Source organism: Crinia signifera, chromosome 4, assembly GCF_055691185.1.
Source record: "Crinia signifera chromosome 4, ASM5569118v1, whole genome shotgun sequence".
Classification (NCBI taxonomy): Eukaryota; Metazoa; Chordata; class Amphibia; order Anura; family Myobatrachidae; genus Crinia; species Crinia signifera.
In genome coordinates this window covers 68,504,246-68,531,433 of record NC_139220.1, presented here as the reverse complement: position 1 = coordinate 68,531,433, position 27,188 = coordinate 68,504,246, and the positions used below count along the sequence as shown (strand labels likewise).

The 27,188-nt window shown below is 44.9% G+C and overlaps 1 protein-coding gene across 1 annotated transcript in view; it reads left to right on the top strand.

Moving 5' to 3' along the window:
- The window catches only part of LOC146074087 (serine/threonine-protein phosphatase 2A 55 kDa regulatory subunit B beta isoform), a 394,778-nt gene that overhangs the window by 172,975 nt on the left and 194,615 nt on the right, over positions 1-27,188 (top strand). The window contains exon 3 of the mRNA XM_083181821.1: positions 8,665-8,830. Coding sequence (XP_083037947.1) covers positions 8,665-8,830 — 166 coding nt within the window. The remainder of the gene's footprint in view (positions 1-8,664; positions 8,831-27,188) is intronic.

The window sequence follows — 27,188 nt, the reverse complement described above, 5'->3', positions numbered from 1 at the left end:
AAGTCACAAAATAATTTATAGAAAAATCGATATTCAAAACATTAAGACTATTGAATTAGTGTCACATCCACCATGGCGTTTACCCAAAACCCCTGTGCTGTACTCAGCCCTAGGCTCTCTAGTTGCACTAGAACCATGGCACTCACCTCTGCTTGTGTCCCTGGCTCCAGTGGGGTACATGTGGCCGTGCTGTCACCGCGTGGTGACACTGGTGCTCTGGTCCCATGCAGGGTATGAGTGGCGTGCCGCCATGTGTGTTTGTGCCTGGTTAGCTTCTGACTGAATGCCGGTGCTTGCGCAGCTGAGTACAATCAGGGCTGGCTGGAATCTGTCTCCCTCTCTTGCGGGCGCCATCTTGTCGGTTTCCTCAGCCTCTCCTGCATGGCTCCGCCTCCCTGTCAGATTGCCTGACCTATCCCGGCTCAGTCCACCTGATAAGTACTTTATGCCCAGTCTAGTCCGGCAGTCAGTACAATGATGTCAATCCCGCAGCATCATTGCTCCTACCTGGCTCTGTAGTTTTCCGCTACAACCCTGAGCGTTCTCCTGAAGATCTCCTGCTGGCCGTTCACTGCTCCAAGTACCTACGGATTCTGCCTACCGCCAAAGTGGATCCAGCAAGGTCAGTCCCTCTAAGGCAGGCATTCCCAACCACGGTCCTCAAGGCACACCAACAGTGCAGGTTTTAGTGATATCCAGGCTTCAGCACAGATGGTTTAATCAGAATCCTAGATTGTAAGCTCATCCGAGCAGGGCCCTCTTCCCTCTTGTCGTCTAAGCCCACTTCTCTTCACATTTCACTCACAGCTCTCCTATACTCCAACACTCAGTGACCATCTTCTTCTGCATACTCATCTCCATCATTGGCCTCAAACCTCTAGTTGTATGTTGATTGAGTCCTCACTACTTACATTTAAGCTGTAATGTGTACTGATCTGTGGTGCTCTGTATTTGTATTGTATTTTTGTTATTTATTCAATGTTATGCCAAGTTTTGTCTCCCTGTATTGTTCCTTTGTACGGCGCTGCGAAACACTTGTGGCGCCTTATAAATAAAATTATAATAATAATAATCCCTCAGATACTAATTAAGTCACCTGTGCTCAAGTCTGGATATCTACAAAACCTGCACTGTTGGTGTGCCTTGATGACCGTGGTTGGGAATGCCTGCTCTAAGGGGTCTCACCTTGCTTCTATTCCCGACGGTTACTTCCACGGTTACCTCTGGCTGCAGCTACGACCATATTCAGCAAATCTTCAATCATCATTCGCTCATTCAAGCATCATCCAATCCACAATCCAATCCTCAATCCAATCTTCATCCAATCTTCATCCAATCCTCAATCCAATCTTCATCCAATCATCCAATCCTCATTCCAATCATCCAATCTTCATACCAATCATCCAATCTTTATCCAATCTTCTAATCTTCATTCAATCATCCAAGTGTCAATCCCCTCGTCAATCCAATCTTCAAGTATCCAATCCAATTCTTGTATTTGCTTTCACTCCTCAAAACTATATTGCAATATCCTTCAAGTACCAAGCACCATCATCCTTTGCAAAAACTTATTAGACAATTGACTTTATATTTGCATATTTGCCATATACCGTTTTGTACCATCAATATCACTATCTTGCAATATCTTTATTAAATCAATTAAATTTTATCTTCATTGTTTCACTCCATTCTGTCGTGGATGCAACCCCCATACGTTAAAGCACCCAGCTTACGTTACTCTGGAGCTGGTGCTACTAAGAACGTGACAGTTTGTGCTGACTCCATGGATTCAGCATCAGGTCCGGAGAAAGGCAGTGTTCCTGCACATCAACTTGCAGCTCGTCTGGATCTCCAGGAGGCTGCTCAGGAACAGTTCTACCATGCCCTTCAGGGTCTGACTCAAAGACTGGACACTATTCAAACTACGTTGCAAAAAGGTCAAGGGCCTGCAGTTACATCTGCACTACCATCTAGACCTATTCCTCCTACGACAGGAATTACCGCTCATCTTCAACTGCCTACTCCAGCTAAATTTGATGGGAACCCTAAAAATTGTAGAGGTTTCATCAATCAATGTGAAATTCACTTTGAACTACAATCCTCATATTTTCCCACAGAGAGGTCCAAAGTGGCCTTTGTGATATCTCTTCTTACTGGCTCAGCCCTCAACTGGGCATCTCCCTTATGGGAAAAATCGGATCCTCTACTAGCAGATTATTCCCGGTTTATCACTACTTTCAAAATCATCTTTGATGAACCAGGGCGTGTTAGTTCCGCCGCTACAGAAATTCTAAGGCTGCGTCAAGGATCCAGGACAGTGGGTCAATACCTAATTCAATTCAAAATCCTAGCAACCGAATTGGCGTGGAATGAAGAGGCCTTTCTAGCAGCATTCATGAATGGACTCTCAGATAAAATCAAAGATGAGCTTGCTGCTAGAGACCTACCTCCTAAACTACAAGATTTAATCTCTTTATGCACAAAAATCGATCTGAGGCTCAGAGAAAGGAATCAAGAGAGAAACCGATCTGATCCTAAACCCATTTTTCTTGCTAACAAGCCATCCTCTTTATCATCGGAAGAACCTATGCAGGTTAACCGTTCCAAACTAACTCCAGCTGAGCGCAAACGTCGCCAAATTGAATGCCTCTGTCTGTATTGTGCTGATCCTCAGTATTCCGTCGATTCCTGCCCTAAGAAGCCGGGAAACACCAGAACCTAACCTGTAAAAGAGAGGGCAGGTTAGGGTTTGTTATTTCCTCTCTAAATACCAAAGACTGTATTATTCAAGTTTCCTTGCAGGTTAAACATCAGTTCAGACAGTTGTCAGCCCTCCTTGATTCAGGAGCAGCCGAAAGCTTCATCACCACTGATGTTGTCAAGCGTTGGCAGTTACCTACTACACCGCTTCTCCGCCCTGTATATCTCACGGCAGTGGATGGGAGTCGTATTCTGGGAGAGACTGTTACCCAAAAACCCCAACCTTTAACTCTGCAAATTGGTTTACATACAGAAAGAATACAGTTCTTTGTCATTCCCAAATCATCCTACCCAATTGTTCTGGGACTCCCCTGGTTACGTACCCATAATCCCAGTATCAATTGGATAACTTCTCAAATCCAAAATTGGAGTACTAATTGTACGACGTCATGTTTTAAGTCTTTGGCATCTACCTGTCAAGTCTCTCTTCAAATACCAGAGGGGTTACCTCTTCAATACCAAGAGTTCTCTGATGTCTTTTCTAAACAAGCTACTGATAAATTGCCTCCTCATCGTTCATGGGACTGTTCTATCGAATTAGTACCAGGGAAAAAGCCTCCACGAAGTCGTACTTACCCTTTGTCCGTACCCGAAACACAGGCAATGTCAGAATACATTAAGGAAAACTTGGCCAAAGGTTTCATACGCCCTTCGTCATCTCCGGCAGGGGCGGGATTCTTTTTCTTAAAGAAAAAAGATGGAGGCCTACGTCCCTGTATTGACTATAGGGGGTTAAACGAAATCACCATCAAAAAACGATATCCACTACCACTCATCACAGAACTTTACAACAGAATTAAAGGAGCCACTATCTTCACTAAACTGGACCTTTGCATCCGTGAAGGTGATGAGTGGAAAACCGCTTTTAACACACGAGATGGACATTATAAATACCTTGTCATGCCTTTTGGGCTAAGTAATGTTCCAGCAGTTTTCCAGTCTTATATGAACGAGATGTTTCGTGATTTGCTTTACAAACATGTGGTGGTCTATCTTTACGATATACTAATATTTGCTAACACTTTACAAAAACATTGAGAGATTGTCAAGGAGGTGCTTTTCCGACTTAGGGAAAATTTTCTCTTTTGTAAATTGGAGAAATGTACTTTTGAAGTGTCATCCATACCTTTTCTAGGTTACATCGTATCGGGGTCCGGTCTGGAGATGGATCCAGCAAAAGTGGAAGCCATTCAGTCCTGGCCTCGTCCTCATACTCTCCGAGGTATCCAAAGACTCCTTGGTTTCGCAAACTACTACAGGAAATTCATTAAAGACTTTTCCACCATCGTTGCCCCAATAACTGCCCTCACTCGCAAAAATGCTAAACCTTCCAAATGGGATACTGAAGCGCCTCAGATCTGGTCACACCACTGTCAAAGCACTTTGACACTTCAGAATGAACAGCATCTCTTCTCCTGCAGCATTGCAAATTGTTGCTGAGCATTAACACTATGGGCAGCGGATAGTGAATTACTCCAAGTGACAGGTTTTCCAACCTATTAGGGCCATAACATATTGAAAATTTTTCTATTTTGTGGCGCTTAAAGGGTTTTTACGAGAAGCTGCATTCCATAGAATAGCATTGCAGGGCCACAGGTCACCAGCTAAACCACTTTGTTTTGTGTTAATAGCACTACATTGCTGTGCAGACTCTGTTACAGTATATATGCAAACCACATGGTAACAGTTTCAGAATAGATGAGGCCAGTTTTCATTTTATTTTCTCCATTAGCACAGATTGCCTAATCTGTGTTAGACATGTATTATACTACTTAGCTCTGATCGTATAATGTATAATATGCTTAACTGAGTTGGTCAGACTCAAAGTAGATTGGTTTAGGATTGTAGTTAAGCGCTAACCTTGTACCTATGGTGTGTGTGTCGCATGTGTAAAGAAAGTGACACACTGCTGATATATGTACCAAGCGGTGTTTATTGAATCATAAACAATATACAATTTACAAGATATGAGCGATGCTGTAGTGGGGGTACAATAAACAATAATGGTGTTGGGGTGTGGAGGTAACTGGAGTGGGCCCCGTGGGGGATCAGGATGCCAACAGGCCCCTTTATACCATAGGCCTGTGAGGGCCTATGTCCCATGCAGGTGTGGATGTGGGGGACAGCGTACCTCAATGTGGGCTGGGGGGTATGGGGGTGTGAGCGGACTCCTGGCACCCAACACCCGTTGGAAATGGCTGTGTTCCGGGGGGGGGGGGGTGTTGAAAGCCGTGCTCCAGGGGAGGGTAAGGGTTTAAAGTTCCGCTGCAGCTGTTGGTGGGAAAAGTCAATCGATGCTGTGCTTGGAAAAGGATGAGTAGCGGCGTCCCGCTGACTCACCTCTTAACCTGTTGCGTCGTTCGGCAGCTGGCGAAGCGGTGCTGTGATCCAAGGCGTCCGGTCCGTGTGTGGTGTAGGACGTGGGTTGGGAGCCTGGATGGGTGATGTTGATGCGCCGCTCCGTGTCTGTGGACGCCGGTTCCCGCAGTGCCTTGTTCCCGGAAGTCGCTTCCGGGTTGCGGGGTGACGTCACCGGGGGGTCTGTGTGCTCGTCTCTCAGTGAGGAGACTGGTAGCCGGAAAGTCTGTGGTGGTGAGCTGGAGTGGGTGTTCCAACGCGTTTCAGCCCTTCAGGGCCATTGTCAAGGATGCAGGACTATGTGCTGAGATGTCTTATATGTGTGGGGGGCGTGTCCGCACTAGTATCATTGGTCGGGATGCGCGACCTGTGATTGGATGTGCGTGCTGTCAGTCAAGGGGGTGTGTAAGCCTGTGTCTCCCATTGAGTGCAGGGGGACATTTCATTAATGTAAAGGGTGAATGTAGTGCTAAGGGTGAAGAACAATATAAATTGGGTGGAAATGTTTGTTAGGTGATGTATCCTAAAGTAAGTGGTGCATGTGAGGGCGCATATGACAATGTAACTTGGAGCTGTGGACTGAGTCTGCTAACCTAGGTGTCCGTTATTAAAGTCAATATTTAAGACTCTAGGAGCAAGTGTTTTAAGTGTATAGATCCAGAATAGCTCCCTTTTGTTAAGAACATCAGTGTGATTCCCTCCTCTCCAATTTTTCTTCGGTGTTTCTATTGCCAGAAAGAACATGTTGTTTGGGTTGCTGTTGTGGTGGTTTTTGTAGTGTAATGATACGCTATGGTTCTCGTAACCTATGCGTATGTTTCTGATGTGCTCATAGATACGTCTTTTGAGGGGGCGTATGGTTCTACCGACGTATTCTAAACCGCATGGGCATCTTAGGAGATAGATCACTCCCGTGTGCTCGCATGCTACTGGTTGTGTGATTTTGTAAGTAAGTCCCGTGGTGGTGGATGTCCACAAGTGTGTATTTTTAGTGGTGATTTTAGTGATGTTTTTGCAGCCTGTGCACTTCCCACAGTAGTGGAAACCGGTGTTCGTGGTTAAGGTCGTTTGTATTAATGTGGTCGGTTTGATGTGGTTGTGTACTAGCTTCATTTTGATGTCAGGTGCCTTCCTGTAGATAACCCTGGGATTGTCTGCGAGTATCTGTTGGAGGTCGTGGTCTTGCTGTAGCACGTGCCAGTGTTTTTGTAGTATCTTCTTAAACTGTAGTGAAGATTTGTTGTAAGTTGTAATAAAGTTGATGTCATTTGTGAGTGTTTTGTCCGGTTTTGGTTTGGTGAGAAGTGTTGATGCTCTGTTCAGTTTTGTTATGTCTTCAAAGGCAGTTTGCACTATGTGTTCATCGTATAGTTTGTCATGGAGTTGTTACATAAGTTCTATTCCCTGTGTTTTATATTCCTCTAGTTTTGAACAGTTGCGTCTAATACGCCGAAATTGTCCCTTTCATTCTTTAGCCAGGGTTTGTGGTGTGCACTTGTGTATAGAATGTAGCTGTTTACGCCTACGTTTTTCCGGAATGTTCTTGTCTGTATGGTGTCGTTCTCGATGTAGATGTCTAGGTCTAGGAACTGTACTGATGATTTACTGAAGTTTTTTGTGAACGTGAGATTTCTGTCATTGTTGTTTAGGTATTGTGCGAATTCTGTGACCGATTGGTGTGTGCCTCTCCAGATGAAGATTATATAATCTATGTAGCGATGCCATTGGATCAAAGTGGGGCTCCAGCTATGTTCACCCTGTATATAGTCCTCCTCCCACTTCCCCATAAACAGGTTTGCATAGCTGGGCGCAACAGCAGCAGCGGAACTTTAAACCCTTACCCCCTCCCCACATCCACACCTGCATGGGACATAGGCCCTCACAGGCCTATGGTATAAAGGGGCCTGGTGGCATCCTGATCCCCCACGGGGCCCACTCCAGTTACCTCCACACCCCCAACACCATTATTGTTTATTGTACCCCCACTACAACATCGCTCATATCTTGTAAATTGTATATTGTTTATGATTCAATAAACACCGCTTGGTACATATATCAGCAGTGTGTCAGTTTCTTTACACATGCGACACACACACCATAGGTACAAGGTTAGCGCTTAACTACAATCCTAAACCATTCGTATGGAACATGCTAAGTAAACAAATTATACTCATGTAACATACACTATATACATAGATTACTTAGTGAACCCAACCCTCTAATTGATTTTATACCTATGGTAGAGGAAAGTAGCCACAGGTGAATGTACTCCTGTTTGTGGCTGGTATGGGTGAAACACGGCTCATGCTCAGGACCTTTAGTGTATGAGTGATTCATAGTTCTACACATTTCCTCAGAATCTCCCTGATGTAACAGGTTGGTCTTCCATAGGCAAAGGTCAGTGAGGGCATGTCCCCACAGCTGGGGGCAATGCAGAGTTGGATGGAAGTGCAAACACACCCATTTCCAGATGTATAACCTGCATCGGCTATATTACATTTTTGCACCTGGTCCCACAAGTTCTGCCTCTCTCTGGGAGACAGCAGAAAGTTTAGTAGGTGTAGATTAGAACATTGTGTAACAGCATAGAGAGCCAACTAGGAGCACAGAAGAAGAAAACCCCCTGGACTCTTCTGGGGGAGTCACATTGTTGGGCAAGTGTGCGAACAGAGCCTAAATTATGTCCCATTGTTCAGTTTTACAGCAATAATGTGCTCTTTAGTAGCAGGAGACTGATGCAATATGGTATTAAGCCCTGTTTCAAAGTAACCAGATTAGTTAATAGTACTGTATATACAAGCCTGAGGCATCTCTCTGGAGTCATCTGCTGCCGGGCTCCTGCTCTCAAGGGGGCACAGCTCCCCCCTACTAATTTGTCAATATTTCTTCTGTGGCTGATTGCCCCTCCTAACAGGAGGTCACACTATCGTAATTTTTGCAAGTGTCACACCCTGCATTAGAAGCCACAACATGTTCCACTAGAAGCAGATACCTTACTGATGGAGATATTTGCTCCTACATATGAAACGTGTTCATTCTAGCTATATGAACTTAGCACAATACATAGCTCTGCCTAATTGTAATGGTTTTAAACTAAAAAATACATAGTCAGGATCTGCAAACTTGCAGTGCAGGAGCAAATAGCTCTATCCATAAGAGGTCTGCCTCCAGTGAGACAGGTCACATGTATGACGGCTAAGCAGTGTACTTGTTTAAAATGACATAAACGTGGTGTAATGTAGCAAGATTTATAGAAATAATTTCTGGATTGTTATTTTATGTACATATACCTATATACACTCTTATACATGTATATACATATACACATGCATGCATACATATATTTATATATTTATGGCAGCATATGGTAAAATGGGAAGTAGTCATAATTGTTAGCCCATTACATCCCAATTACTGAATATCAGATAGAAAATTTAAATCAAATTTTACATTGATCCTCTTTAATGAATAATGTGCTTTGTAGATTGTTGCATGGCTGTTAGTTACATGGTAGTTAAAACTAACAGAAAAAATGTTCCCCATCAGAGCAAGAACCAGCCTCATCGGAGAGGAGAGTATAATGTTTACAGCACTTTCCAGAGTCATGAGCCAGAATTCGATTACTTGAAAAGTTTAGAGATAGAAGAAAAAATAAACAAGATAAGATGGCTTCCTCAGCAGAACGCGGCCTATTTCCTGCTGTCCACTAATGGTGAGTACCAGATTGGCTCTTGCTACACCCAATAGAGCAAACATGGTGTTTTTTTTCCTAAATTGTATTGATTTTCATGATCCCCTTGCCCCAGCAGCTTACTTTGACACCACATTCCAGCTGCAGATTTAACACATTTTCCATTGGCCTATTAGTACTTCAGTTGTTGGCAAAGCCCCACCACAATCTTTACTATTGGGAGCATATTGAGACAACTTTTTAAAGTGATTTTAGGGGTGACATGGTCATTATGGTAACAACATATTGGGCAAGCGCCCACAGAGCTTACATTTAGAACAGGGAAACATTATAGTAGTAATTCCAGAAATACTGAAGCCCTATCACTAGTTTTTGATTTGTAGATTGAGATGCTGCTCTACTAGAAGAATACATAAAGTGCAGGTGATGCGTACTCAGTAAGTACTTGTTATAGGTCTGATGCCAAGTGGAAGGAGAGTGGCCTGCATAGAAATGTAAGTCTGGTCGGGGTGTGGTTAGACTCCCTGCCATGGTTCCATTCCCATACAGTACGATAATAAATAATTCTTTCAGTTATATTACTATTAATAAGAAACATTTGTAAAATATTGCCAGCTGAATCATTTATAATGGTACTTGCAAATCCCTAATAAATGACTAATAGAGATCCATACAGATGGAGCGCCTCTCATTCAACCTACCTAGTCCGCCAGGGCGCGCGGTGTCGCAATACATTTTAAAAACTTGGCGATTCGCAGTGGTGTCTCCGGATGAGTGCAATACCAGTGATCATCTGCCAGATGTCACTTTTTGAAATCCTCATTGCGCATGCGTGAAATTTGTGCTGCAGTGTGTGCATGAAGTGACTACAGTATTAAAAAGCTCTGTAGCGCAGGAACTACTTTGCTACTACTGAACTGTCCAGTAAGCTACAGTACTGTAGATAGACAGCTCTTATCAGGTGTGTAGGCTAGTGGATAAGCGTGCCGCTCTGCATGTTGTACATTAAAGTAAAGTATGCCTGAGTTTGATTATTAAAGGGAACTTATTTTTTTCCAACAAATTTACAGTAGGTCAGGTATTGTATATTTAACACACAAAAACTCCTGCCTCCCTATTAACCTTTCTGTGCTTCTGCATGGGCACGAACGCTAATGCGTCTCATTGTTTTGGTTAAAAGGCACTAGGATGCATCTGAGTGGAATGTCTGGCCGCTCTTGTCAAGTGTTGTAAAGTAGTGGATGAGTGTGCCACTCTGAAAGTTTTACAGTAGTAATGAGCTGCATTAGGTGGACAATTGAAGGGGACCCTAACTACAGATGCTTGCCACTTCCCTTCCTGATGTCATATAAACCACTACTCTCTTCTGTAAGCCAAGAGTCTCGTCTTTCATAGGATACCAGTATTAAGTCTCTAGGATACAGAGAACCGGAGATATCAGGGTGCAAAGTAGACACATTTTTCCCAATTGACTAGAATGGACCCGCTAATTCAGACATGAGTCGCTACAGCGTCTTATTAGTGTTAAAGGTATTGTATTCAGCCCTCCCCAACCCCGCCTCCCCTTACAGAGAATGCAATGAAAGAGGCCGATTCAGTCAAACTTGGTGGGGGAAGGCACTTTACAAACAATGGGGCAGATGTATTAAGCCTGGTGAAGAGATAAACTGGAGATAAAGTGGAAGGAGATAACGCACCAGCCAATCAGATCCCAACTGTCATATTTCAAACACAGCTCATTGGCTGGTGCGTTAACTCTTCCAAGTTATCTCCACTTTATCTCCAGTTTATCTCTTCTCCAGGCTTAACCCCTTCCTGACAGAGCCAGTTTTTGCGTTCCTGACAGAGCCCTTTTTTTCAAATCTGACATGTCTCACTTAAGTGGGGATAACTTTTTTTTGCTTTTACTTATCCCAGTGATTTTGAGATAGTTTTTTCGTGACACATTGTACTTCAAATTAGTGGTAAATTTGGGTCGATACAGTCTGTGTTTTTTTGTGAAAAATACCAAAATATCGTGAAAAAATGGAAAATTTAGCAATTTGCAAAATGTTAAATTTTCTGCTTGTGAGACAAATAATCATACCACTCAAAATAGTTAATAACTAACATAGACCATATGTCTACTTTATGTTTCCATCATTATTTCAACTTCCTTTTCATTTTTTTGGACACTAGGAGGCTTACAATATGAATAGCAAATTCTCAAATTTTCAAGAAAATTTCAAACACTGATTTTTTTAGGGACCAGTTCAGTTCTGATGTGACTTTGAGGGACTTGTATGTGAGACACCCCCATAAATGATACCATTTCAAAAACTGCACCCCTCACAGTATTCAAAACAGCATTTTGGAAGTTTGTTAACCCTTTAGGTGTTTCACAGGAATTAAAACAAAGTGTAGGTGAAATTTCAAAATTTCATTTTTTTTGCAGATTTGCAATTTTAATACATTTTTCTAAGGAACACAGTACATTTTACTAGAGAAATGTGACTAAAAATTGATTCCCCCAATTCTTTGGTTTTCATAAATATCCTATATGTGGCCCTAGTGTGCACGGTGACCAAACCACAGGCTTCATAATAGAAGGAGCACCTACTTGATTTTGGAGCCTCCTTTTTATGAGATTATTTTTTAGGCACCATGTAGGTTTCTAGGCACCATAAGATGCTAAAAGTTAGGAACCCCCCCACAAGTGACCCCATTTTGCAAACTACACCCCTCAGGGAATTCATCTAGGGGTATAGTGTACATTTCAAACCCCCAGGGGTTTCACCAATTTTGATACAACTGGGCAGTGAAAATGAATAATTAAATTTTTTACACAAAAATGCAGTTCTGGCTCAAAATTTTTCATTTTCACAAGGAATGAAGGAGAAAAAGCACCCCAAAATCTGTGCCCCAATTTCTCCCGAGTACGTCAATGCCTCACATGTGACCAAAAAATACCAGTTGGGTGCATGGCAGGACTCAGAAGGGAAGGAGTGATTTTTGGATTTTGCAGCTCAGATTCTGGTGGAATTTTGGTGGGTGCTATGTCGCATTAGCAAGACCCCCCAAGCACCAATACAGTGGAACCCCCCCACAAGTCACCCCATTTTGCAAAGTACACCCCTCAGGGAATTCATCTAGGGGTATAGTGTACATTTCAAACCCCCAGGGGTTTCACCAATTTTGATACAAGTGGGCAGTGAAAATGAAAAAATACATTTTTTTACACAAAAATGCAGTTCTGGCTCAAAATTTTTCATTTTCAGAAGGTATGAAGGAGAAAAAGCACCCCAAAATCTGTGCCCCAATTTCTCCCGAGTACGGCAATGCCTCACATGTGACCAAAAAATACCAGTTGGGTGCATGGCAGGACTCAGAAGGGAAGGAGTGATTTTTGGATTTTGCAGCACAGATTCTGGTGGAATTTTGGTGGGTGCTATGTCGCATTAGCAAGACCCCCCAAGCACCAATACAGTGGAACCCCCCCACAAGTCACCCCATTTTGCAAAGTACACCCCTCAGGGAATTCATCTAGGGGTATAGTGTACATTTCAAACCCCCAGGGGTTTCACCAATTTTGATACAAGTGGGCAGTGAAAATTAAAAAATACATTTTTTTACACAAAAATGCAGTTCTGGCTCAAAATTTTTCATTTTCAGAAGGTATGAAGGAGACAAAGCACCCCAAAATCTGTGCCCCAATTTCTCCCGAGTACGGAAATGCCTCACATGTGACCAAAAAATACCAGTTGGGTGCATGGCAGGACTCAGAAGGGAAGGAGTGATTTTTGGATTTTGCAGCTCAGATTCTGGTGGAATTTTGGGTGGTGCTATGTCGCATTAGCAAGACCCCCCAAGCACCAATACAGTGGAACCCCCCCACAAGTGACCCCATTTTGCAAACTACACCCCTTAGGGAATTCATCTAGGGGTATAGTGTACATTTCAAACCCCCAGGGGTTTCACCAATTTTGATACAACTGGGCTGTGCAAATGAAAAATTACATTTTTTTACACAAAAATGCAGTTCTGGCTCAAAATTTTTCATTTTCAGAAGGTATGAAGGAGAAAAAGCACCCCAAAATCTGTGCCCCAATTTCTCCCGAGTACGGCAATGCCTCACATGTGACCAAAAAATACCAGTTGGGTGCATGGCAGGACTCAGAAGGGAAGGAGTGATTTTTGGATTTTGCAGCTCAGATTCTGGTGGAATTTTGGTGGGTGCTATGTCGCATTAGCAAGACCCCCCAAGCACCAATACAGTGGAACCCCCCCACAAGTCACCCCATTTTGCAAAGTACACCCCTCAGGGAATTCATCTAGGGGTATAGTGTACATTTCAAACCCCCAGGGGTTTCACCAATTTTGATACAAGTGGGCAGTGAAAATTAAAAAATACATTTTTTTACACAAAAATGCAGTTCTGGCTCAAAATTTTTCATTTTCAGAAGGTATGAAGGAGACAAAGCACCCCAAAATCTGTGCCCCAATTTCTCCCGAGTACGGCAATGCCTCACATGTGACCAAAAAATACCAGTTGGGTGCATGGCAGGACTCAGAAGGGAAGGAGTGATTTTTGGATTTTGCAGCTCAGATTCTGGTGGAATTTTGGGTGGTGCTATGTCGCATTAGCAAGACCCCCCAAGCACCAATACAGTGGAACCCCCCCACAAGTGACCCCATTTTGCAAACTACACCCCTTAGGGAATTCATCTAGGGGTATAGTGTACATTTCAAACCCCCAGGGGTTTCACCAATTTTGATACAACTGGGCTGTGCAAATGAAAAATTACATTTTTTTACACAAAAATGCAGTTCTGGCTCAAAATTTTTCATTTTCAGAAGGTATGAAGGAGAAAAAGCACCCCAAAATCTGTGCCCCAATTTCTCCCGAGTACGGCAATGCCTCACATGTGACCAAAAAATACCAGTTGGGTGCATGGCAGGACTCAGAAGGGAAGGAGTGATTTTTGGATTTTGCAGCTCAGATTCTGGTGGAATTTTGGGTGGTGCTATGTCGCATTAGCAAGACCCCCCAAGCACCAATACAGTGGAACCCCCCCACAAGTGACCCCATTTTGCAAACTACACCCCTTAGGGAATTCATCTAGGGGTATAGTGTACATTTCAAACCCCCAGGGGTTTCACCAATTTTGATACAACTGGGCTGTGCAAATGAAAAATTACATTTTTTTACACAAAAATGCAGTTCTGGCTCAAAATTTTTCATTTTCAGAAGGTATGAAGGAGACAAAGCACCCCAAAATCTGTGCCCCAATTTCTCCCGAGTACGGCAATGCCTCACATGTGACCAAAAAATACCATTTGGGTGCATGGCAGGACTCAGAAGGGAAGGAGTGATTTTTGGATTTTGCAGCTCAGATTCTGGTGGAATTTTGGTGGGTGCTATGTCGCATTAGCAAGACCCCCCAAGCACCAATACAGTGGAACCTCCCCACAAGTCACCCCATTTTGCAAAGTACACCCCTCAGGGAATTCATCTAGGGGTATAGTGTACATTTCAAACCCCCAGGGGTTTCACCAATTTTGATACAAGTGGGCAGTGAAAATGAAAAATTACATTTTTTTACACAAAAATGCAGTTCTGGCTCAAAATTTTTCATTTTCAGAAGGAATGAAGGAGACAAAGCACCCCAATATCTGTGCCCCAATTTCTCCCGAGTACGGCAATGCCTCATGTGTGACCAAAAAGTGGCAGGACTCAGAAGGGAAGGAGTGATATTTGGATTTTGCAGCACAAATTCTGGTGGAATGATGGTGGGTGCTATGTCGCATTAGCAAGACCCCCAAAGCACCAATACAGTGGAACCCCCCCACAAGTGACCCCATTTTGCAAACTACACCCCTCAGGGAATTCATCTAGGGGTATAGTGTACATTTCAAACCCCCAGGGGTTTCACCAATTTTGATACAAGTGGGCAGTGAAAATGAAAAATTACATTTTTTACACAAAAATGCAGTTCTGGCTCAAAATTTTTCATTTTCAGAAGGTATGAAGGAGACAAAGCACCCCAAAATCTGTGCCCCAATTTCTCCCGAGTACGGCAATGCCTCACATGTGACCAAAAAATACCATTTGGGTGCATGGCAGGACTCAGAAGGGAAGGAGTGATTTTTGGATTTTGCGGCTCAGATTCTGGTGGAATGAATGGTGGGTGCTATGTGGCATTAGCAAGACCCCCGAAGCACGGTGAAATTATGAACCTAATAATCCATAGATGTGTGGTATATTTTAAAACACTCCTTTATACATAGGCCGGGTTTGTCGGGGCAAGTGTCACACTGGAAAATAGTTTGCTTTCTTATTCCCTTTTTATAGCAAACTTTGCACCTTTTTTGTGTCCTGCCCTTTTTTCCAGTGGAGGGGATTTCATCAGGAAAATGCTGCCCTGGTACAATACGGGGGCCAGTACTAGAAGTACTGGGGCCCTCTGCCTGCTGGTTCCCAAATATTAGGCCCTTTATGACTTCCTCTTAAAAGTGCATAAATGTCCCCCTCTGGCCGGTAGAACGGAATAGCACGTAAGCGTTATACAGTGCCATCTGGATGATATAGACGGCCACCTTCTTGTACCAGATTTTTGTTTTCCGCAGGGCACTGTACGGCTTCAGTACCTGATCTGAAAGATCCACTCCGCCCATGTACCTATTGTAATCCAGGATACAATTAGGTTTTGAGGTGTGGGTAGTGGTACCTCGTACAGGGATGGAGGTGGTACTGTCTCCATGAATTGTTGTCAGTATAAGGACATCCCTCTTGTCCTTATATTTGACCAACAACATATTTTCGGTGCATATTCCCCTGCTTTCACCCCTTCTCAGTACTTGGGCAATGTGCGTTTTTGGGAGGCCTCTTTGGTTCTTGCGCACAGTACCGCAAGCTGCTGTACCTCTTGAACCAAGGGCCTTAAACAGGGGGATGCTAGTGTAAAAGTTATCCACATAGAGGTGATAACCTTTATCCAGGAAGGGGTGCACTAAATCCCAGACAATTTTTCCACTAACACCTACGAGGGAGGGGGGGCATTCTGGCGGTTCAATTCTTGAATCCTTCCCTTCATATACCCTAAACCTGTGGGTGTACCCTGAGGTGCTTTCACACAGCTTATACATTTTTATGCCATACCTTGCCCTCTTACTGGGAAGGTACTGGCGGAATTTAACCCTTCCTTTAAAATGTATAAGGGACTCGTCAATGCAAATAAATTTTTCAGGGATGTACATCTCTGCAAATTTGGCACTGAAATGATCAATGACCGGCCTGACTTTGAATAGCCGGTCAAAGGTGGGATCATCTCTGGGTGGGCACTGTGCATTATCGGTGTAATGTATAAATTTAAGAATTGTCTCAAAACGAGTCCGGGTCATGGCCATACGGTAAAATGGGGTGCTGTACAGAACATCTGTACTCCAATATTGCCTAATTTCTGGCTTTTTTACTATGCCCATATGAAACACCAGACCCCAAAACGTCATCATCTCTACTGCATCTACAGGGGTCCACCTAGCAAATGATGACGTGGGGTTTTGAGCAATAAACTGCTGGGCATATAAATTAGTTTGGTCCACCATTAAATTTATAAAATCATCAGAGAAAAATAATTTGAAAAAGTCAATTTCTCTGAGACCTGTGGAATCAAATTGGATTCCTGGCATGGCCAAAAACTCAGGAACCTGGGGCTCAAAATTGTCTGGTGGTGGGGTCCATACTAGATCAATTATTGGGGGGGGTCTCAGCTGATCTACGGGGGCGTCTTTGAGGGGGTCCCTCATCACCGGAGGAGGAAGAGGAGCTTAAGACGAATCCTTCAAATTCCCCGCTTGCATCACTGGCTGTGTCAGAGTCAGAGGCAAGCATGGCATATGCCTCCTCCACTGAATACATTCTTCTGGATGACTGGGATGACATTTGGGATGACATTTGGGATGCCATTTTTATTTTTGTGTTACTGGTAGTGAAATGTTTCAACACGTGTATAGTGTAGGGGGGGGTACAAACTTTATTTCAACCCGGGGGGTATGTAGTGTGTAGTGTGTATGTAGTGCAGAAAAAAAAAAATACTTTATACAAAAAAAAAAAATTGAAGGGGTTAAAAAAAATAAAAATTGAAGGGGTTAAAAAAAAAAAAATTGAAGGGGTTAAAAAAACAAAAAAAAAAGGTCCTGCGCCAAAAATTGAGCACAGATGTTGGTCAGTAACGTCCGTCACTGAACAGCGCTCAAAGGCAACAGGAATTTGAAAAAAAAAAAAAATAGATCAACCCTGTGCCGAAAAAGCTGATCAGTGATGTACGTCACTGATCAGCGCACAGTGGCCACAGGACACCCACAAAATCACAGTGTGTGTAAAAAAAAAATTAAAAAAAGACCACACAAAAACAAAAAAGGTGATCAGTGATGCGACACTGATTACCAGTGAGGGGCAGCAGGTGCACAACCTTTGGTGCAACTGACAGTGCAACTGGCAGCAACTGACAGGTATATATATTAAAAAAAAAAACCCTGCGCCCCCAAAAAGTTGCTGATCAGCACAGTTATACTGATCAGCACAAAAGGGGGGGTAGCAGACACAAAATATACACTCTCTATCACTCTCTGTCACTATCTCTCTCTATCTCTCTATCTCTCACTATCTCTCACTATCTATCACTATATATCACTCTAGGACACTGCAGCAGCAGCAGTTATTGACAGTTGACAGTTATATGTATAAAAAAAAACCTGCACCCCCAAAAAGGGGGGGTAGCAGACACAAAATATACACTCTCTATCACTCTCTGTCACTATCTCTCTCTATCTCTCTATCTCTCACTATCTATCACTATCTATCACTCTATGACACTGCAGCAGCAGCACTGACAGTTATATATATAAAATTAAACCCCTGCACCCCCAAAAAGGGGGGGTAGCAGACACAAATCTCTCTATCTCTCTACCTCTCACTATCTATCACTATCTATCACTATCTATCACTGTATGACACTGCAGCAGCAGCACTGACAGTTATTTAAACCCCTGCACCCCCAAAAAGGGGGGGTAGCAGACACAAAATATAGCTCTCTCTGTCACTATCTCTCTATCTCTCTCTATCTCTCTCTATCTCTCTCTCTATCTCTCTATCACACTGCAGCAGCAGCAGGAAGTCCCAAGAAGTCAGATCCAGGAAGCGTCCAGCACGCTACAAGCAGTGATCAGGTGATCAGGTAAGGTATTTGCAAGGATCAGGTAAGTATTAGGCAAGGATCAGGTCGGTATCACGGCAGACAGGCACGGTGACCGTTCTGCACGCTATTCCAGACCGGAATGGCGTCTGCAGCGCAGTCACCGTTAGTTTAAATGTCGCGCCTTGGCTGTGATTGGTCCGTGGGTCCCACGGACCAATCACAGCCTTGGGGGCAGGTGGGGTGAGGGTGGGGTGAGGTGTCATCGTCACCGATGACCCCCTCATGCCCCCTGACGCCCGGCGGTGATTGACACCTGTGTTACCGAGCGTCTGATTCGCTGGTAACACAGGAAAACGCTGTGAATGGCTGTTCACACTGAACAGCCAATCACAGCGATCGCCGACGGGGGGGCGGCATCGCAGCCCCCCCTGGGCATGCAGGGACATGTCTGCTGTCAGGGACAGCAGACATCGTCCCTCTGTCACTGCGTCTCGAGACGCAGTGACAGTTTAAAGTCATGACGTACATTTATGCCATGTGTCGGGAAGTACATCCCGGCCATGACGTAAATGTACGTCAAATGTCGGGAAGGGGTTAATACATCTGCCCCATTGTGCATTAGACAGCATGCTCTATGGTTCTTGTGCATGGACTAACACCAAAATTCTTATAAGAAAACAGTTTATTTATGTTTGCCTAGTGCTATTAAATATAAGGTTTGTAAATGTTTCAATTAAAAAAATAATTATAATAACAATAAAAAAACATTGTTCCTAGCTCGTCCATAGAGTTTTTCCTATTTGGGCAATAAGTAGAACTTGCGTCTCAATAGCACTTTGTGTAATGAGTAGCACGAATAGCTTTTTTTGTACTCTGCTGTAACAGTTACAGCTATAAGTGATAGCAGTATAAGTTTAATGGGGATAGATATAAGCTCCTCCCTAAGTCCTTGGATGCAAAAACACTGTCTTTAGACTCTCTATACAGGATCTCTATTTGCGGTACTCAGTAGTAATGAGCTGCATTAGGTGGACAATTGGAGGGGACCCTAACTACGGATGCTTGCCGCTACCCTTCCTGATGTCATAAACTACTACTTCGTCTACTCTGTAAGCCAAGAGTGTCCTCTTTTTTTTTTTTTTTAAAAGAAATTCTTTATTGGATTTTTTTAAGTTGGGTTTCAAGAACAAACAAAACCAATAAAACATTTAACCTGTTAAATACAATTGAGCACATTTTGTTCTTTGGCAAAAGGTCCGGTTATAAACATATCTGTAAGACAATGTATAGACATCTCTGCCTAGAGGAACCTGGACTTTGTGCAGTAGTAGGCGGGAGGAGGGTAGGTTTTAAGAGGCAGGGGTTTGGGCAGAGGATAAGAAGAAGGAGACAGGGGGAGCAGGGATGGAAGGAGAGAGAGGGGTAGTGATTTTCCATTTTCTCTTTCAATGGTCCTGGTGACACAGCTCAACACTGGGATGTAGGAGGGTCCGAAGGAGCCAGGCACCTATCCTAAAGCTTTAGAGGGTAGGCTCCTCCCCTACTGCATCCCGGACTCTTCAGTTCGTGTTAGGTGCCCACTGGAGTGGGTGCTATTCTAAAGGGCTGCGGGAGCAGCCAAAGAATTAGAGTAGCTATGGTTTTTTATTATTTTATTAACTTTTCACTCTAGCTAGGTAGGCACAGTGTGAGGATTCTCATTAGTGAATCCTCACACTGCTAGCGCAGCAGGAGCTGACAGAAGCGCGTCCTGTCAGCTCGCTGTGCACAGGGGAGACGCTGTCTTGCCTCCCTGTGCAGCGCGTACAGCTTTTAAGAAGCTGCCTGGGCTCCGGAGCGCTCTGAAACCGGCTTCACGCTAGGTGGGGATCATGGGGGACAGGCGCTCCGTGATGGTGGCGGCCATTTTCTGCGGAGCTTACACACTGAGCTCCTATTATGAGAGGACAGCAGTGTGTTACAGGCATGTTCCAAGTGGTCCCCAGCCGAGGGGGAGATACTGGAACTAAGAGATCCTACTAAGGGAGTGGCTGTCTGGGGGTGGTTGGCGCCAAAAGTCACGGACCCCGCAGCAGCAGGGACTTGTCTCTCTTCCCTCACTCTCTTTTGGTGCCATTCGGAACGCTTGCAGCGGAGCTGAGCTGGCTGACAGATCCTGACAGAGTGTTTGGATTTCCTGGGCATCGTTTCCCCGCATTTGAAACCGACAGACAGATAAGTGGCTGGGTGCATTGACTCTGTATAAACGCTGTTGTACATTGAATGCACTGTGTGGTTACTTTACAGCATGTCTGAGCAACAAGCTGTGGTTTTGGGGGAGGGAGCCCTTAATGCATTTAGCGCTTGTAATGTACAGTAGGAGCAAGTTTCATCTTTGCTCCTTTGGGCAGGGCTAGCCATGGCTAATCTATTGTTCTCAACTGCAATACAATACGTATTGCAGCTGAGAACAATAGAATAGCCCTGGCTAGCCATGGCTAGCCATGGCCAGCCATGGCCAAAGGAGCAAAGATGAAACTTGCTCCTACTGTATGTACACAAAAATTTGTACCTGAGCAGATGGCCAAGGGGGGTTTGTGTATTGCTTGCGCTGCTGTGAGACCCATGGGGAGTGAACCCCAGAGGGTAGAGCAAATTGAACCCGCGTGGGCTAGTGCCCTGGGCAGGTCTGTTAACGCTTTAGTGCAATTGCTGGACAGAGTGATGTCTTGGTAGATTCTCAGAGACCTATGCCATCATCTCAGCAGTCCTCTGGCTCCTTGCCTCTTTCCTAGGCAGATCCTGCTTTACTACAGGTGATGCAGGATACTGCAAAGGGGATCAACAGGTTTAGTGACTTGCTAGACAAGATTGATGTTGATGCTGTGGGGACCCCTAAAAGGTCTTACTCGGTGCCTTTATTGGTGGATGAAGAGGAGGGAGCATATGCAGACATTCCCTGGAAGCAGGGTGATGATTCTGAAGATTCCTCAGCCGCAGGGGTGGAGGATTTGATTACTGCTGTTAAACAGGCTTTAAAATTGTCTGTGGAGGATAAGACTCCTGCTAAAGGTGTATTTTAACGGCAGCGTAAGGAAGCTGTTACCTTCCCTTCAGATGAAGGTTTACAGGATTTGTTGGAAGGGGCTTGGAAAGCGCCTGATAAAAGGCTGCAGATGCCTAAGAGATTCTTAAGTCTGTACCCCATGCCTGATTCTCATGCGGAGCTTTGGGAAAAAGTTCCAGTGGTTGATGCTTCTGTGGCACGTCTGTCAAAAGCTACTGTATTACCAGTGCAAGGGGGGGCAGCTTTTAAGGATCCTGTGGACAAAAAGCTGGAGGGTAACCTCAAAGCTATATTTGAAGGGGTGGGATACACCCTACGTCCCCTGATTGCTTCAGCCTGGGTCTCTAAGGCCATGATTGAGTGGGCAAATGATTTGTGCACGATTTTACATGCTGACCCTTGTGTGTTGCTGCTGGCGGAGAAGCTTAAAGCAGCCGCAGAGTATGTGCTAGAAGCTGAGGAGGAAGCTCTCAAGATGGCTACTAGAGTTTCCACAGTGTCTATCAATGCCAGGAGAGTGCTCTGGCTTAAGGCTTGGAAGGCAGATAATGAGTCTAAGAAGGCCTTAGAAGCATTAGCTTTTAAAGGAAAGCTGTTATTTGGCTCTGAGCTGGAAGAGATTATTAAGCAGGCCACAGTTGGCAAGAGTACCTTCCTGCCTGCCCCCGCAGCCAAGCAGACATCAAGATTTTCTGCTTTTAGGCCGTCCTTTCGGTCCTCCCCTTGAGGAGGTGCGTCCTTTCGAGGACAGTCATTTAGGGGAAAGTTTCAGTCCTCCAGGGGTAAAGCCCCTAAGTCAAAATTTGGTTCCTTTCATAAGAAACCTAACACCAAAGGAGAGGACAAACCCTCCGCATGACTGCCAGGGGATTTGCCCGGCTGTGGTCAGGGTAGGGGGGCGTCTGTCACAGTTCAGGGACGCATGGGCATTGCTAGACCAGGATTCCTGGGTATTAGACATTATAGCCCAGGGTTACAGAATTCCCTTCAAAGGTCTTCCTCCGAGAAGATTTATTTCCACACCACTACCAAAGGAGGCTCGGCTCCGTACAGCCCTCTTGGGAGCGGCTCACTCTCTGTTAGAGAAGGGGGTGGTTATCCCGGTTCCCAGAGCGGAGTGGAAAAGAGGCTTTTATTCCACTCTGTTTCTGGTGCCCAAACCAGACGGGTCTTTCAGACCAATTCTGAATTTAAAGTCTCTGAATGTATATTTGTGGGTAGACCATTTCAAAATGGAGTCTCTATGGTCAGTGCTACTAAGCCTGGACCAGGGAAAATGTTGGCATCCATGGATGTCCAGGACGTGTACCTTCATGTCCCTATACACCCAGAACATCAGGCCTTGTTTAGGTTTGCGAAAGGAGACCTGCACTTGCAATTCCAGGCGTTGCCCTTTGGACTGGCCACAGCACCAAGGGTATTCACCAAAATAATGTCTGTAATGGCGGCTGTGCTTCGGCTGAGGGGTATCACGGTGATACCATATTTGGACGACCTGCTGTTCAAAGCGGAGTCAGCAGACATGTTGCAGAGTCATTTGACAGAAGCCATCAGTTTTTTGCAGGCTCACGGCTGGCTTTTAAACTTGCAAAAGTCTCAGTTGGTGCCGTCACAGAGACTCCAATTCCTGGGAGTGGTTCTGGATACCCACTTACATCGGGTATTTTTACCAGTGGCAAAGGCCAGGGATCTGGCTGCCTTGGTCCAGGAGATTCTCGGCTCTCGGAGCACATCAGTATGGGGGTGCCTCAAGTTGCTGGGGAAGATGGTGGCGTCTTTTGAGACGTTGCAGTTTTCCTGGTTCCACTCACGGGTGTTCAGTGGAACATTTTGACGACTTGGTCAGGAAACACTCAGACCATGAAGTCAGAACAGATAGTGCTGTCTTCGGAAACTCGATCCTCCCTGAAATGGTGGACAGAGGTGGATTCCCTTCAGTGGGGTCGGTCCATGCAGTCCTGGAGCTGGCTGGTAGTCACTACCAACGCCAGTCTCAGGGGCTGGGGGGCAGTAGTCTTGGACTTGCGTCTGCAGGACTTGTGGACTCCAGAGGAGGCTGTGTGGAAAGTAATTTATCTGGCGGGATACAGGTTACAGAGGCTCCCTTTAAGGATTCAGACCGACAACGCCACGGCTGTGGCGTATCTGAATCACCAGGGAAGCACACGCAGCAAACTGGCTATGTGGGAGGTGTCCAGAATCCTCTTGTGGGCGGAACAGAATGTTCCAGCATTATCAGCTATATTCATACCAGGAGTGGAGAATATAGAGGCCGACTTCCTGAGCAGGGAGGAGCTGATGGAAGGAGAATGGAGCCTGAACACGGAGGTGGGGAACCCCGGATGTGGACCTGATGGCATCCAGGTTCAATCATCAGGTACCCAGGTTTTATGCCAGAATGAGGAACCCACTGGCAGAAGCAGTGGATGCCATGACTATCCCCTGGGAGTGGAATCTCCTTTATGTCTTTCCACCATTTCCAATGCTGGCAAGGGTGTTGAAAAAGATACAGGCCCAGGCAAGCCCAGTGATCTTAGTGGCCCCAGATTGGCCAAGGAGATCCTGGTACTCGAGGCTTCAGAGATTGTCTGTGGACTCGTGGCGTCTACCTCTGAGACCAGACCTGCTAAAACAAGGACCGTTCAACCATTTGGATTCAGCTCGATTAATTTTGATGGCCTGGCTGTTGAAACCGCCATTTTGAGGAAGAAAGGATTCTCAGAGTCGGTGGTTAACACAATGATAAAAGCCAGAAAGTCAGTGTCTTCAGCGAATTATTATAGGGTCTGGAAGACCTATATTCGATGGTGTGAAAGACAGAAGTCACACACATCGCGCTTTAGATTGGCAAAAATGTTGGAATTTTTGCAGGATGGCTTTTCCTCCAGGTTAAGCATTCAATGATTAAAAGTACAGATCTCGGCCTTGTCTATTTACTTCCAAAGAAGGATTGCATTATTACCGGAAGTACAGACCTTCTTGCAGGGGGTGTCTCGGTTGAAACCTCTCTACAAACAACCAGTAGCACCATGGGATTTATCGCTGGTGTTGGAGTGCCTTCAAAAGGCGCCTTTTGAACCATTAAGGTCGGCTGACCTTAAATTACTTACGTGGAAGCTGGTATTTTTGTTGGCAGTAGCGTCAGGAAAGAGAGTATCGGAGTTGGGAGCATTATCATGCAAGTCTCCCTTCCTTATATTTCACGATGATAGGGCTGTCCCTCGGACGGTACCCCAATTTTTACCGAAAGTAGTCTCTGCTTTCCATCTAAATCAGGAGATAGTTCTGCCTGTGTTCCAACCCCCAGAGGGTTCTAGGAAAAGGGACAAATTGAGAAATTTGGATGTTGTGCGCGCCTTGCGCATTTATGTGGACAGAGTTAAGAGTGTCAGAAAGACTGATACTTTGCTAGTTTTGTATGACATACACAAAATTGGTTAGCCTACTTCTAAGCAGACCATTGCTAGGTGGTTGCGCTCTGTTATAGCGTTTGCATATACTAAAGTTGGTAGGCCTGTACCGGCTAGGATTAATGCGCATACCACCAGGTCGGTTGCCACCTCTTGGGCGTTTCGACATGGGGCAACAGCTGAGCAGGTTTGCAGGGCTGCCACTTGGTCATCTCTTCATACCTTTGCCAAATTCTATAGGTTCCATGAGTTTGCGTCGGAGGACGCATTATTCGGGCGAGCAGTAATGAGAGCTGCAGACCTGAGCGTACCCACCCAAAGGACCGGCTCTGGAACGTCCCAGTGTTGAGCTGTGTCACCAGGACCATTGAAAGAGAAAAAGGGATTTTTGTAAGAACTTACCGTTCGAATCCCTTTCTCTGATATGGTCCTGGTGACACAACGATCCCTCCCTTACGCTCAGTAAGTATGCCAGGTTCATGATGTTTCATGTTATATGGTTAAAAGTTATTTGAAAAATGTGCATATAATATGTGCAGGCGTTTGTACTGAGTTAATGTATTCCAGTGGCTTTGAAAGATTGAACTGAAGAGTCCGGGATGCAGTAGGGGAGGAGCCTACCCTCTAAAGCTTTAGGATAGGTGCCTGGCTCCTACGGACCCTCCTACATCCCAGTGTTGAGCTGTGTCACCAGGACCATATCAGAGAAAGGGATTCGAACGGTAAGTTCTTATAAAAATCCCTTTATTATGGAAAAGACTTTTGAGGGGAAGGGAAGGGGGCGGGGCTGGCAATGCTGGCAGTCCTAAAAATGAATTAAGGAAAGAAAACAGAAATTTAGATAAGTGTCAGGGGGGCCTCAGTTTGGAAGTGGGTGGTCCAGGGGGACCAGGTTTTAATGAATGTAGGTGTGGAATCATTTAGGAACAGTGATCTTTTCAACTTTGTAGGTGGACCAGATAGCATTAATTAGGGTAAGTTTGGAAGGAAGTCTAGGGCTCTTCCAGTTTTTTGGCGATCAAGCACTTGGTTGCATTGAGGATATGATTGATCAGCTTTTTTGGGGCAGGTTGAGTGTGCGGGATTGGTCTCATTAAGAGGGAGAAAGAAGGGGAGGGGGGGGGGGCATTTGTATGTTCTAAACCGATTATTAATTCATGGGCCTCTAGCCAAAGGGGCTGGATGAATGGGCAGCTCCACCAAATATGAAGGTAAGTGCCTTCTTGCCTGCATGATCTCCAACATTGGGAAGAGGAGGATGGGTATATAGAGTGAAGCTTAGTTGGTACCATATATCAGCGGTAATAGATTTTGGTACTTATGTAGTATCTGGGCGCCCGATTTAGAAATCGGGTCGGATCGGGAACATTGCATCTCAACGCATGCAACCAAATCGGATGCGATGCGATGCGATGCGATGGACCCGATTTTTCCATATGATTCAATGTTAAAATGGACTGAGTTCATTTTAACATGGAATTCAATGGGAAAAGGGGTCCTTTTCATACCCCTACTATCCAAGTGGGCATGGAGTTGGATATAAACCTGTGGCGAGCGTAGCGAGCCACCGAGCCCGGCGAGGGGACACAGAATACCGTCCCCTCGCGGGGCTCGCCACGCTTCAGGCTCGGTGGCTCGCTACGCTCGCCACAGGTTTATATCCAACTCCATGCACACTTGGATAGTAGGGGTATGAAAAGGACCCTTTTTCCCATTGAATTCCATGTTAAAATGGACTCAGTCCATTTTAACATTGAATCCTATGGAAAAATCAGGGCATCGCATCGCATGCGATATGGTCGTATGCGATGCGATATCGCATCACATCTGATTGTATGCCTTAACTTAAGGCATACAATCAAAAAATCGGGCGCCCAGATACTACATAAGTACCTAGATTTTATATGTGTTTTCTTTAGTTTGCGTTGAAATAGAGCTTTTTGCAATAGCTAATCTGATATTGGACCACGTATTTAGATTGGGCTCCTCTGTTAAGTCAGATTCCCAAGCAGTTTCGTGTTTTTCTTTTTGCGGTTGGTTAAAGGTATCGAGGATCTGATAGATAGTTGAAATTAGTTTTTTCGTGTTTTGGGATTGTCTGCAGAGGGATTCAAGGGGGGATCTTTTTAGGGAAGGAGAAACTTGGGGAAGAGATTTACAGAAGTGGCGCAGTTGTAGATATTGATAGAAAATGGAGTTTGAAAAAGAATATTTGGATCGGAGGGATTCAAAGTCAGGAAAAAGAAGCGTAGGGGCGATGTCAGAGGGGAAAAGTATGTTATGATTTGTCCACGATTTGAACATTTCCTTAATAGTCCCAGGTGGGAAAGCTGGCTTGTTCCAAAGTTTGGTTAATGATGGGTGGTGTGAGCGCAGTTTGTAGAGTTTGGTGGTAAGGTCCCAGATATTAAGGGAGTGGCGGGTAGTAGGGAGAAGGGAAGAAAGGGTGGGACGGGACGAGGGAGGGATCCACAAAAGGGAATATAGAGAGTAGTGTGCGATGAAGGAGGCTTTGATGAAGGTCCAAATTCTTTGAGAGGGGGGGGGGGGGGCATGCCACAGGATTGAGGGGGCAATGTGAACAGTTTGGTAATATTTAAGGAGGTCTGGTAGACCGAGACCTCCTGTAGTGTGGGATTTTTGCAAAAGGCGTAGTTTAACTCTGGGTTTTTTTCCCAGCCCAGATGAAGGTGCTTATGTCCCTTTGGAGGTGTTTCAAAACCTTGACTGGGATGTGAATGGGGAGG